The sequence below is a fragment of the Aptenodytes forsteri genome, unplaced genomic scaffold (assembly GCF_000699145.1).
Source record: "Aptenodytes forsteri isolate BGI_AS27 unplaced genomic scaffold, ASM69914v1 Scaffold121, whole genome shotgun sequence".
Taxonomy (NCBI): domain Eukaryota; kingdom Metazoa; phylum Chordata; class Aves; order Sphenisciformes; family Spheniscidae; genus Aptenodytes; species Aptenodytes forsteri.
Window position 1 is genome coordinate 1,044,741 of NW_008796219.1, and position 13,675 is coordinate 1,058,415.

At 39.4% G+C, this 13,675-nt stretch overlaps 1 protein-coding gene across 1 annotated transcript in view; it reads right to left on the reverse strand.

Moving 5' to 3' along the window:
* The window catches only part of ARHGEF10 (Rho guanine nucleotide exchange factor 10), a 110,293-nt gene that overhangs the window by 60,090 nt on the left and 36,528 nt on the right, over nt 1–13,675 (reverse strand). Inside the window, exons 11-16 of the mRNA XM_009288928.1 lie at nt 10,928–11,005; nt 10,526–10,705; nt 9,095–9,211; nt 6,942–7,034; nt 3,698–3,868; nt 1,684–1,829 (exon numbers count right to left, since the gene is read on the reverse strand). Coding sequence (XP_009287203.1) covers nt 1,684–1,829; nt 3,698–3,868; nt 6,942–7,034; nt 9,095–9,211; nt 10,526–10,705; nt 10,928–11,005 — 785 coding nt within the window. The remainder of the gene's footprint in view (nt 1–1,683; nt 1,830–3,697; nt 3,869–6,941; nt 7,035–9,094; nt 9,212–10,525; nt 10,706–10,927; nt 11,006–13,675) is intronic.

The following is a 13,675-nucleotide window of genomic DNA, read 5'->3' on the forward strand; positions in this document are numbered from 1 at the left end:
TGGGTTGATGGTTGGACTCGATGATCTTAGAGGTCTTTTCCAACCTTAATGATTCTATTCTATTCTATTCAGCTAAAATGAAGAGAAATAAAGCTTATCCTATGTGAGCCCAACAGGCAAACGGTACATTCTATAGCATACACTTATTTTGAACCAAAAATTCTAGACTGGATACAGGTATCATACATGAAATTTGGCAGTTGATTTCGTTCAGTCCATAACTATATTTTGCATGACAAAGGTAGTTCCTTCTGCACTAAAAAATCTAAGAGCAGTCCATGAATTAATGAAGGAAACCTGAATCCACACACACAGCTCGCACGTGGACCCACCTGCAACTGAACACTCCAAGGAAGTCACAAACAGTTTTTCTGCTAGTAAATAAAGCCAGAAATGCATTCAACTATTCTAAAACCCCACTGTTATATAAATAAGCAGGTTGGAAAGCAAACCTTAACTGCTAGAGAAAACCATAATTAAACTTCTTCAGAGTTAGCAAACCCCCATGACACACGCATGCCCAATTACCATACCAAAGGAGGTTGCTCAGAACCAGTTAATGCCCTCGGGAACAACAGTGCTGTTAGCGATAACCAGAACTGTTGACTTAATAAGGAACCCAGAGACTTGGCATAATCATGAACTTTTCACATGGAAAATGAAAACAGACTGCACGTTGCCACTTCAGGGACAATTAAAAAAAAAAAATCCAAGACAATGATGTAATGGAAAAGGTGAAATGATTAAAAGCAATTTTCTCCCAAACAATCCTAAGAAAATATCCAGGTGTTACTATAGAAATGAATAAACTGTAAGAGAGTAAAAAGTCACAATTCCTACGATAATTGGACATAAGCTTGTGCATTTTCTGAAGCGCAGTGGCACTTCTCACTCACTAACATGAGACCAAGCATTCACACAATTATAAAAATATGTTCTGTATTCATACTTCAGTAATGAACTAAGATATCGACTCATGTTATGCTTCAGAAAAGCTGTTCTTGGAAGATTTTAATGGTTCACGTTTTCTCTGTCAGAATGTACCATCACATAAAGCAACTTATGACACAAGCAACATTTGAACGTGAGTGTAACCTTGGCATACACAGAGGTATAGTAACAGTAATAATGACAGCCAACTAAAACACAGAAGGCACCATGAAAAAATGCTTTCTTCAAAGCACCTCAGCTTTAATCCTTCAATGTTTGGTCTCAGAGATAAAAACCCTTCCCCAGCTGGAACTTTGTTAGTGAGTTCCAAGTTTTTTCTGGCTACATACATTAGTTTTGTGGTTTTTGGTTTTTTTTAAATTTGCAACTTGTGTCAAGTTACAGATTTGTGTGTGTGACAGTATGAATTTAAGGAAGATGAGAAAAAAAAAAATCCTACCTTGGCATGCCTGCACTCCGCTAAAGACTAATACACAGCAATAACTAGACACTAAAGAGCTTTTCTATCTGTAATCTCCAATTGATAGAATTTTCTTACAAATTTACTCTAGAACTTCTAAACGTCAGCAGGCCATTTAGAGGACTGTAAGAAAGCTAGTTATCCATTTATTATGACTGCTGCTAGAAATCATTAGCCATAGTAAAAACAACAATAAAAAAAAATTTCAGTAAGTATCATTTATTCCAGTTGAAGCTTGAACGATCATTTAAAAGATATGAATCAAGTCTTACCGAATATTTACTGTTGCACACATCAGCACATCATTTAACATGAAAAGTCGTCGTTCTTTGGTTTTGATAATTTCTCCTTTGTCATTGTAAACTGTCTCAACCATATCATCAGTCCGTATGAGGTATCTGTTTCCACTGCTGAGTAGCTAGATTTTAAAACCAATCAACATTGTATATTATACACGGTACATCTAACATCCAGTCCAAAAAATAAAAGAAAGTACGACAGGTTATCACTTGCCATCCTAGTACAAGTGTTCGCAGGTGGATTTGTCAAGTGAATTAAGCCTCTTTACTGATTTGCTTTTCATTTACAGAACAGTAACTTCTGCTGCCAGCAATATGGCCTGCAGCGGTTTTTGGTCTTAATATGGAACACAATTGCTCTGAAAATCTTCCACGCTGATAAAGGTCCCCTAGAGAAAAAAAATCATAGCTTCCACAATTTCTGTTGTTTCCTTCCCTCATCCCTTCTTTCACAGCCCATTTAAGTGCTATGCATGGTCCCAGCCGTCCCAAAGGGGGAAGTCAGGGTGGGAGGAGGAAGAGTGGTCCCGCCTGCTCTGTCCACCTGGGCCCACAGAGCTAGCTGAGGAGTGCGGCTGGCAGGTTTCCACAGGCTGCCAGGAAGATAGCATGTACAAAAGATGTATGGCATGTAAATTGCTCCTGCCATTTGCCTTCAAGGGCTGAGGACCAGCACTGTGTGCAAGCACGAACTGATTCCTCACAGGTCAAATACACCTCCGTAGTGGCCAAGAGAACAAAATGGTCTGTAACTCACCCGTTTCCTATCCATCCACCTCCTTCACCACCTGTTTCACCCTGCCTGGCATTGTTCCAAAACTATTAAGCCACAAGGCACACAGGGCCCTACGTAATTTGGAGTGACTATCCAGGTGTATCTCAATTTGTCCCTCTGGTGCAGAACATAGAAGATTTTACAATTTATATAGACTAACAAAAGGAAACCTGTACCACCTCTTAAAACGCACGTTCTGTGTCTTGAATTCCTTCAACCATTTGTAGATGATTAGTAGCTGCTTCAAGAAGCAGGAGTATGAAAACTAGAAAGTAAAATGTCTGAATCCATCTTCTAATGCACTTAGAATGGAAATACTGTTCCAGTATGACAATAAATTCAATATCCCATTTTTTATAAATAGCCTAAAACAAGTGCGTTCTGTTTGACTACTTTCTTTCCTGAAAAATATGTTTTTATGCATCACAAACAAAAATACTCCTTGCACTCCTTCAGCATGTCCCCATTATTCCATCCCAGAATGAGTCCAGTATAATCATCTGTAACTTCATGAAAGCAGTAATTGAAGTATTTATGCCCCATCTCATGGGAAAGGAGGAAACGTGTATGATGCACGTAAGACAAGCATACATATATCCAACAGTACAGATGGCTACTGACAAACTCAAGTGAAGAAGATTGTTACTTCCTTCCTGTTGAATGTCTTCTACAGTTCTTTAAAGACATTTCTATTGAATGATCCGAAAACGTGAATGAAATAGACTGGGATGTTCCTTGAAACAAGAAAGATGTTGGACACATTCAATAGCGTACCTTGAACTGCTCCATAGTCAGAAGCACTGCAGTATAAGGAACTGGTTCCTTCCTTTATACAGAAGTAATTCCTCAGTTCCAGGATAAATTCAAAATCTAATTTTGTAAAAATTTAATTTTTGTAAATTCAAAATTTAATTTTGAATTTATCAGAAGATGTGTATGAGACTTTACTACAGGATGAGGAAACAGCTTTATCTATACACTGCCAAAGAACACTAATACTGCTGCTATTTCAGCATGTTGCCCGCTGCAGCACACAGTGGTTTAACCAGCGAGCCTATTCAGTCCTGCAGGTAGCTCATATCTCACACCTACCACTAGAATGACCCTGCAGAAAAACCTCAGGTGTCTCTTTGATGTCTGTTCTAAAGATTGCTCAAGACCCAGAAATTAATAATATGCTAACTCTTTCATCACACATTCTTACTTCCTAACCTTGTTCAGATAACGTTCGTTCATTGCTTTTGCTATTTGTTTTATTTCACAGCGCTGATCTGCATCCCTTTTCCTTTCATTTAACTTCTCTGCCAGTGTTTCGAGTTCTGTAAGAGCCATCTGTAGAGGTAATCTGTCGGCATGTCCTTTATTAGTGTTCTTCAACATATCCTGAGGGGAAGTGATTTAAAAAAAAAAAAAAAAAAAAAAACAAGATTTAATTTCAAAGAAAAATTCAAAAGAAAAAAAAAAAAAAATCAGATTTAATTTCAAAGTCAAGTTCAAAAGATTACAGGATGTAATGTTATTGTTACATTCTTTACCCAAGTACTACTAAAGGACAAGATGAACGAACACCTAATGAATATTCAGACAGCACATAACTTATTTTCCCAAATACCTTAATAGTTCTTTAAAAAGATACTGAATGGGGTCACATACTGCTTATTTACAAGAAGAAAGTACAGCAAAGGAACTTGAAAATAAGTGTAAAAAATGCAAATGTAAAAGAAAAAATGCAATAATATTAAGCACAATTTGAAAATCAATATTATAGTATAATATTTAGGTGTCTGTAAACAATTATTTAAAATTAAACTTTTCTGATATTTACTATCATAATAATATTTTATTATCTTTATTACTGTTATTATTCCTCACTAAGATGCTGACAGCACACTCATCCCAAAGTAGGAGACATTACTTCATGGAGGTTGCAAAAGCCTCTAAAAATCTTCCCCTTCTGTAGGCATGCAGTGGAACAATTCGAATGAAAATTTTGCTTCTTTCCCACAGCACTTAAAAATCCCTACGTAATCACTACGGCCTCCTGCTGCAATTAACTCCATTTCTTCTGCTAACTCAAAAACTCTCGCCACAACTAGCTACCCACATGCTCCCCGCACGACCACCTCTGCTCCTTCTCCCACAGTAATTCCTGGACCTGCATCCCAAAGCCTGTCCTCCTCTGTGGCACCTGCAAAATTTTGGTGGGTACTGTATTTTGTTTACTGATTGCAGGAACTGCTCTTGTGTATGACCAAGCAGAAGAGTACTGCACTCAAAAGACAGGAGCACACCAGCACAAGGGACAAAGGAATGATTCATTTCAGCAGCCGCTTGTCTGACATGCTTCCCTTCCACCCCCGCCCCACACACAGGCCAGCTTGGTGCTGCTTGCAGCAGCTCATGAGAGCTCAGATTCTCCACAGGGCACTGGCGAGGTGAACAATACACTGTGGCATATATAGGTAGCAACTGCAGATGGGTACAGTCCTTTCTAGATAGGCAAGCTCTCTGATGCAAACTTAAAAAGACTAATTCTGCAGAACAAGGAAACATCCCCAGGTTAGACGAAAATCACACAATGTGAACCCTGTATCTTCTCTACAGGAGTCCCCTGTTAAGTCCTGCTGCCATGCACGTAAAGAAGGAGCTGCTCTCTTGACCTGAGGTGAACATAGCCATCCCACAATGCTGCTAATGGTATCGAATAAGGTAATTATAGCCAGAGTGCCAGGGTGTTGAGAGCAGGTAATTTAAAAGGACTGATGGAGATGCAGGGATGAGGGACAAAGTGCATGTAGCACACCAGACAATTGGAGCCCTGCTTCTGCAACTGCAAAGCTTTGAGGGCTTGAAGAGCACAGCCCAGATCCTATCGAAAAATCAAGTCATTGATACAGTTGTGGGCAGTTCATTGCGGGCAACTGGCATCCCACAGACAGGCTCTGGCATGCATGGGAATATAAGGAGTCCTGTGTTTTCAAGCTTCTTTGGAAGTAATTTAAAAAAAAAAAAAAAAAAAATCAGATTTAATTTCAAAGTCAAGTTCAAAAGATTACAGGATGTAATGTTATTGTTACATTCTTTACCCAAGTACTACTAAAGGACAAGATGAACGAACACCTAATGAATATTCAGACAGCACATAACTTATTTTCCCAAATACCTTAATAGTTCTTTAAAAAGATACTGAATGGGGTCACATACTGCTTATTTACAAGAAGAAAGTACAGCAAAGGAACTTGAAAATAAGTGTAAAAAATGCAAATGTAAAAGAAAAAATGCAATAATATTAAGCACAATTTGAAAATCAATATTATAGTATAATATTTAGGTGTCTGTAAACAATTATTTAAAATTAAACTTTTCTGATATTTACTATCATAATAATATTTTATTATCTTTATTACTGTTATTATTCCTCACTAAGATGCTGACAGCACACTCATCCCAAAGTAGGAGACATTACTTCATGGAGGTTGCAAAAGCCTCTAAAAATCTTCCCCTTCTGTAGGCATGCAGTGGAACAATTCGAATGAAAATTTTGCTTCTTTCCCACAGCACTTAAAAATCCCTACGTAATCACTACGGCCTCCTGCTGCAATTAACTCCATTTCTTCTGCTAACTCAAAAACTCTCGCCACAACTAGCTACCCACATGCTCCCCGCACGACCACCTCTGCTCCTTCTCCCACAGTAATTCCTGGACCTGCATCCCAAAGCCTGTCCTCCTCTGTGGCACCTGCAAAAGACAGCTAACTCAGCACTCGCTGGGATAGACCTGCCGTGGTCTGGAAGGAGATACAAACAGCATAAGTTGGTCTGGAGCAGGTCTGCGCTGGGGAACTGTGCTCTTCCTACAGCTTGACTCCCTGTTAAGAAGAGACCCAAGGACTCCCTGTCAAATCCTCACTTTCCATGGGAAGGAAAACAAGACACTGCAGGTCAGAAGGAAGCTGCAACACACCCCAGCAGGTCCTGTGAGCCAAGTAGTCAGGGAGAGAGAGCACACTTTTGCTCCACATCCCACATGTATTCTGAACTATCCAAGGCATGAATTGCATCCTCTTGTATTTTTCTTAAATGGGAAGTAATGCCACAAAGTTCCTAGTGGTGTTTTGAAGTGTTATTAGCTAATGACCTGATATGAACAAGTAGCACATTTGAACTACAGCTTTACTGCAAAGTGACTTACAAGCTACATCTAACCTAGCAAGTAATCTAGAGTAAATCTAGTTTACTAAGATTTTCCTGCAGTGTATTTACTGCCTGTCCCTGCAATCAGACTACGAGATCAGCACGTTATGATGCACTGAAATTTTTTCTTTGTTATTTCGCCATGATCCAGTGGTCACTTCCACTGCAGTGTGCTCCTCCAGCAGAAGACAGCTATCACGCAATCCCACAAGCAAACCACATAGAATACAACAAGAGCATCCCTTTGGTAAACATTATTTACCTGCAATAGTAGAATGAACTGTGGAAAGCGCTGGATAGGTTTCATCATTAAACCATACAGTGTAATTCGATCGGGGCTTGACTCCTGGCACTGCTGCAATGCAAGAAAGCCACACTGTTTACTACCATGAGCATATTTCCATCAGCTACAGAATGAAAGGAAAACATTTCCTGAAAATTCTTCTACGTCATTTACATTAAGTGTAACAGTGGTACTGTAAAGATTGCATTTACTATAAAGATTTAATTTAAAAATATTAAATCTTTAAAAAAAAATCACTATTAAAATGATGGCATGCCACTGAACTGAAATCTCCTCCTTAAATAAATACAGCTGGGATAAAGCCGCACCAGCAATGCAGCACCTATGTATGTATCGATACAGCACATTCATGCTTTTTACATAAGCAGTGCACTGAAACATCTGCTTAACTTCAAGCACAACAAAGGGAATGTGCTTGTTCAAGGTCTTAAATTTGAAAAAATGTTAAGTGATCTGTTGATTTATAATCTGTAATTTACTACTGCTGCTCTATTTCTTGGGGCTAAGAGACTATAAATCTTAACTACCTATGTGTTTTTAAGAGGAAATCTAAGGAAAACATCATAATCTCAGTGCTATGCAAACAAAAAGAGATTTTCATTTTCTTTATTAAAAGAAACTAAGGAAAAGAACATTGATTTATGTTTGGAAAGAAAAACATAAGAATCCATTATTTTCGTTATCAGGACTGGCAGATAAAACCAGACAAATTTCATTTGCATGTGCCAAAAAGCCCTGTTTGTACAAGACATCTCAGTATTTGGAGATATTCTGGGCAGAATCACAGCTAACCCAAAACAAGGAGAGTAGAGGAAATACTCAATATTAAAAACAAAGCAAACCCAAACAATATTAAACTGGTGTTGTGCTTAAACCGCTATTTATTGCTACAACTATCAGCTTCACAACAATTTGTTTCCATACTTATCTCCACAAACATTTTTTTTGCCCAAACAGCAGCAGTGAAGATTCTGGTCTTCGTTGCTGGTGGGCAAACAAAAAAAGGAAGGTACAGAAATGTCTTCTGTCCTCAGAGTTTGGCTGTGAGTCCCCAGCTCTGAGCAGTACCAGTGCCAGCAATGACAAGCAGTGATGAGAGGTGTAAGTTATGCCTCTGTTGGAACAACGGGCTTTTAACAGCATGAGAGGCATGAAGCAACTATACGCTCACTAGAGAGTTTGATCTTCGTGGTGCCTAAGGCTTCCAGAATATAATCCTATGTAGCGCTGGCCACACTGTAAAAAGTTGTTAGTTAATTTTAAGATCTGAAGACAGATTAGGAATCAGCCCCCCTGCCACCTTCCTCTAGGCAACCTAAGAGCTTCACTTTTTAGTTTGCCTAGGGCACGCAATTTCAGTGTTTGGTCGACCACTGCAACAGACCTGACAGGGTGACAGCTCTGAGAGGCACAACTCAATCCAGGACTCTCGGGGAATTGGACAAGCAGAGCTTCCAGGCTCTCAGCAGTGTCACAGGCAGCCTAAAAGCCTTGCAATGGGTTTTGTGTACCCTCTGTAAGGTATCATCCCTAGGGATTTGCAGCACTTCTACTGCATGTACCAGACTCTCAATGCACATCATCAGAAGCATCATACTCATCAGGGTAGTATGCATTCTGCACAAAAATTTTCAATTTCAACCCCAAATTGGAAACCTGATTTTCAAAATACTGGGAAATTGTTGTGGAACAGAAATCTAGTTACGCTACTCTGCACAATACAATAAAGAAGTTAGAAGTAAAATAAATCCCAAATAAGAAGAGGCCTCAGATGGTGAACTATTATTTGAAGCTCACCTGCTATGAAAGAATCCCAATGTTTTGCCACATACAGTCATGCAAACACCAGTAAACTGATCTGAACAACAACAAAACCACTCTACACTTCAAAATACATCCTAGGTCTACCATTATGTTATTATTCTGAAAATACAGTAGTGGAAGTGAATTCTCTGGGGATTTTTTGTGCTAAACCCATAAAACGTAAAACCAAAGTCCTTAAAACAGTCACACAATATACAGTATCAGCAGTCAAATTTCCTCCTAACTTATAATTTATACTGTCTTATTTATATCATATGCCCAGCTGTTTTAAGATTGAACAAACTCACCTTTAAGAAGTCTAAAAAGGCAGGTTTGGTGGCACATGTTTTCTTGAGAATCCCTACTGCTGTACTGAAGTTGTTTACATATTCGCTGTACGCATCCAATACCATAGATTTAGAAAACTGAAAACATAAAAGGGTAAACCTTAACCATAAACAAAAAAGATCCCTGAAGGCATAACTATCTAAACCTCTGACCATTAAGGACTCGCCTTGCTCGGAGCTAAGGGCTTTGCTTGGCCTTGTGCTGGATCTACAGAAATAAAGGTGATGCCCAAAATAACCTTTCTGCAGAAGAGAGTTTGGAAACCTAAAGATGCAACAGCTGTGAATTACAAAATGTAAATTTACAGAAATAGCTTTATCTTGGCTACGACACTAGGGCAGAGTCTGGTGACTACGGGCAATCAAAGAGCATCCACTGAGATTCAAAGCAGCTGCTGGGATCCCCTGATCAGATGATCACTGCTGCCTATCTTCCAGATTTGGTGAACCAGTGAAGTCCCAGAGCCTTCATGCCCCATCTTCCGCTGGTAAGGGTTTACCAGGAAAGCAGACGTATTGTGTGGCCTGCAAACAGCCACATGAAGGGCAAGATTGCTGCCCATTGCCTCCTTAGTAATTTTATGCCTCTCTTCTACAGAGCTGGTCTCATCAACACTACCTAACTTGCTTCAGTCAAAACAAGACAGGTTTGCTTTAAACAGCAAATCTTTAGTAACCATTTCATTTTGACTGAAATGGGGTCAAAGCACTCAGAGAGCAGATCCCAGCTCTCTCACAGCAGGCATGAAAAGGTGGTAATTTCCAGCAGCTGCATGGCAACAAAACAAAGCATTCAAACCAGCAGGTAGGCAGCCTTTTCCATCCACGCACTTGCGGTGGGAACAATGTCTTTCTGTCAACCAAGGCCACTTCTTGTTTTCTCTAATTTAAAGCAGTGGCTAGTTCAGTCCTTTACCGGGTGGACTTCCATTAAGGGTGGGATAGCGTTTTACAAATACTCTTTACTTGTGCCTCAGGCTCAGTTCAAATCCAAGAATTCAGGACATCACCTACTGTAGTTTTTTTTCTATTCTCAACAAACATACTATGTATGACTACCTACTTTTTAAGAGATGCTGAACCTTAATCTCACCTTAATTTGGTGGGTTTGTGAATCTCTATCTCCTCAGAAAAAGAAACTGTTTACTTAAATGTCTGAAAGCTTGATCAAAGCCTGAAAATTTTGCCCACAATCCTTTCACATCTGCCAACCAACCCGAAGACATGTGTTGGTGTCAGTTTCCTTACCAGGATGATACATACATACTCTGACAGTTGCCACAGGCATTGGAGAATATGGGAATAAAGTAGCCAAGTTAGACAGAGAGATATGGAGATGGAATAACAAGCCTAAAAAAAACCCAGATTATCTGTTCAGATGCATTTGCTTACTGAAGCAACAAAGACATCACCAATCATTTCAACAGAGTCCCACTCAGATACACGACTCGCCAGCGCAATCTGAAACATTGAATGGCACTGAAGAATTTCCTTAATTCGATAAAAGACCATTTTGAGTTTTCTTTCACTCAATAATTTTGGTTCCATATCTGAAAGGGGCTTCTCATATTGCTGTGGGAAAAAAAAATACATAAATAGATTTAAACAAACAAAAAAATGGGTCTTCTACAAGCAGAAAAAAACAACTTATGTAACAGTATACACACACAAAATCTCTAAACATTTGGCATGAAGCATCTGTAGCAAAATCTATGTGAGTCATACTACAGATTCTTTAAGGATCTGACTATTTTTCAAATTTCCAAATTGTAAAATGCAAAGATCTTAAGGTACCTCCAGGATTCTTTTGAGAGCATCCACGTAATTCTTCTCACTGTCAACGACAGAGCCCAAAATATACCTTCTCACAACCTGTTAAGAAACAAAGTTTTGTCTGAAGCTCTAATCAGGTAACACATTCATCATAGTTGGGAATGCTGACGATAAAATTCTCACATTAATAAAACACAAGAAACACAAAGCAATTTCAATACTGGAACTGCAATAAAATAATACTGTACCTCTTCAAAAGTAATTAAATTTACTATTACTCTACAATTATTTATTTATTTTAAAGAACACAACAGTTATTTTATTTCTATCTATAATCTTTGCTGACTGTTGCAATTCCAAGCTTTAGTTTTGAAACTTGTCTTTTAATTTTAGATGTATAAATTTAGGCATTAATATAAATAATAATAGGTATAGATGATGTTGGCTACTTCAGTGAATTGCTGCAACAAAATAGGTAACCAGTTTTCAAAATCAAGATTTTCTTTTTTTTTTTTTAATATGTTTTGTGAATTTATTAGGAGTAACCTGAAGGACAAACAAGCAAACATTAATTGCCTTTTTAAGGTAAGGCCATATAAACTGTACCACTGAGAAAGTATGTGAGTAAGTCAGCTTTCTTTTTTGGGCATTACCACGCGTAAGTGAAAGCCCCATCTCATCTATATTCATACCAACTGATAAGAGTTGTAAGAGCTTCAGGAAATACTACCATATTTCATTTTACAAACTACCAGCTATTTATCACACCTCTTTCTCCACCTCCTGCTTCTGCAACTCAGCTGAAACACACATTATATGCACGTGCAGGTGACATGACAGGAAGGACTGGGGAACCTATTTGGTTTAAAATTTAAACTTCTTACTGTTATTGATTAGATTTCTTGCTGGTTTTAAGGATTTGTTTTCACCCAAATCCATTTCCTAATCCAGCTCATTCCAGGGCTTTCAAAAGCAGGACTCTGAGGGAGAAGACAGCACAAGGGCAGGATCAAACCACTCCCCGCGACTACAAGGGAAGGCAAAACTGCTTCTTTTGCTATTTTAAGCCAGCCTAAATGACCATGAAACTGAAATCTCAGACTTGCTTCTCCCTCTCCTGATCCCCACAGCCTCTTGCCTCCTCCACCACAGCTGCCTTTAATTCTCCATACTTTTATTTTGCATTATTAAGTGCAGGTCATGCAAGGATTTTCTTTCAAGTACTGGCATTTCAAAGGAAGACTCAAAATTACCTGAGGCCTTACTTAAAGATATATACGGTAAAATTAGTTGTGTCTAATTTGTGTTTAGAATGGGTTTAGCAGTGTCTTACTTGGTATAATGTATCAGCTGCTCTGGTAAAGGATACTAACTCTACTTTTAGTCACAGTTCATTCTTCTGAAAAGAGTAAACATCTGTAGAAAATGTTTTTTTTTTCAGGCTCTATAATACACAAAATAGATACTTACTAGTGCCTACAGGTTATTGCAATAGATATGCACAACTTATGAGAGGCTTGCATGTAAGTCTTACATTTATATTCACATTTTTGCTAGTGTAGTAGTTGCTTTTGTAGCTAGTAGCATACAAACATAAACAACTCACCGTAAGAATTCAGGTCCCAGTATTAAAACGAAGCAAAAGCTATCACGACTGAGACCCAACGTGGGACATAGTATTTAAACAGGCACCAGGTTTTAAACAAAAGCTATCATGCCACCTGCTGTTTAAAACAAGCACATTCATAAGGTCAGCTCATTCGTGGCAGAGCACTCCAGGTTGGAAGGGGCTTCTGGCCTTCACCCTCCCCAGCTGGGATGCCCAGGGCTGCTGTGCAGTCGGCCGGTCCCCAGCCTGTGCCATGGCACAGGGTTACTCTGTCTCGGAGCCAGGACTTGCGTTGGCCTCTGTTGAGCTGCTCGAGTTTTTCTGTCAACCTCAGCCCATCAAAGCCACACTGACCAGCAGCCACACCCTCCCACACATGGCCTGCCGCACCCCTCCAATTTGGTATCGCCTCCAAATGTGCACTGCAGCTGGTATCCAGATCATTAATAAAGGCATTAAACACCACGGGCCCCGTATCCACTCCTGAGGGACACCACTAACACTGGCCACCCGCTGTACTTTGTACTGTGGACTACAACCTTCTGAGCTTGGTGTTTTCCACCCACCTTCTAGTCCACCCACACAAATGGTATCTTACCTACATGGCTACAAGGGTACTTCAGGAGGCTGCTGAAAGCCTTGCTAAAGCAGAGGTAAATGACATCCTCTGCTCTCCTCTGTCCACATGCCAGTCATCTCAAAGGGACTCGGGCTGCTCAGGCCCTTTGTCACTAGGTCCCTGCCCCATCAAGCAGCAGACCCGTATTTTTCTTAGCCGTCCTTTTGCTGCCAATGTACATATAAGAAACCTTTCATTGTTGCCCTTCACATCTCACTAGCTCCAGCTGAGCTTTGGCTTTTGTAACTCCATTCCTGCCCACTTGGGCAGCTCCTCCTGGGTCAGTAAGCAACATACATCATGACCTACACAACAATTACTAGTTTGCTCCAAACCAAGAGCACTCTGTTTTTCCAAAAGAGGGTACATTTATTTTTAATTACCTACAAAAAAACCCCCGTGTCCTGGTTTCAGCAGGGATAGAGTTAATTTCCTTCCTAGTAGCTGGTACAGTGTTTTGGATTTAGGGTGAGAACAAAGTTGATAACACACTGATGTTTTAGTTGTTGCTAAGTAGTGCTTACACTAGTCAAGGACTTTT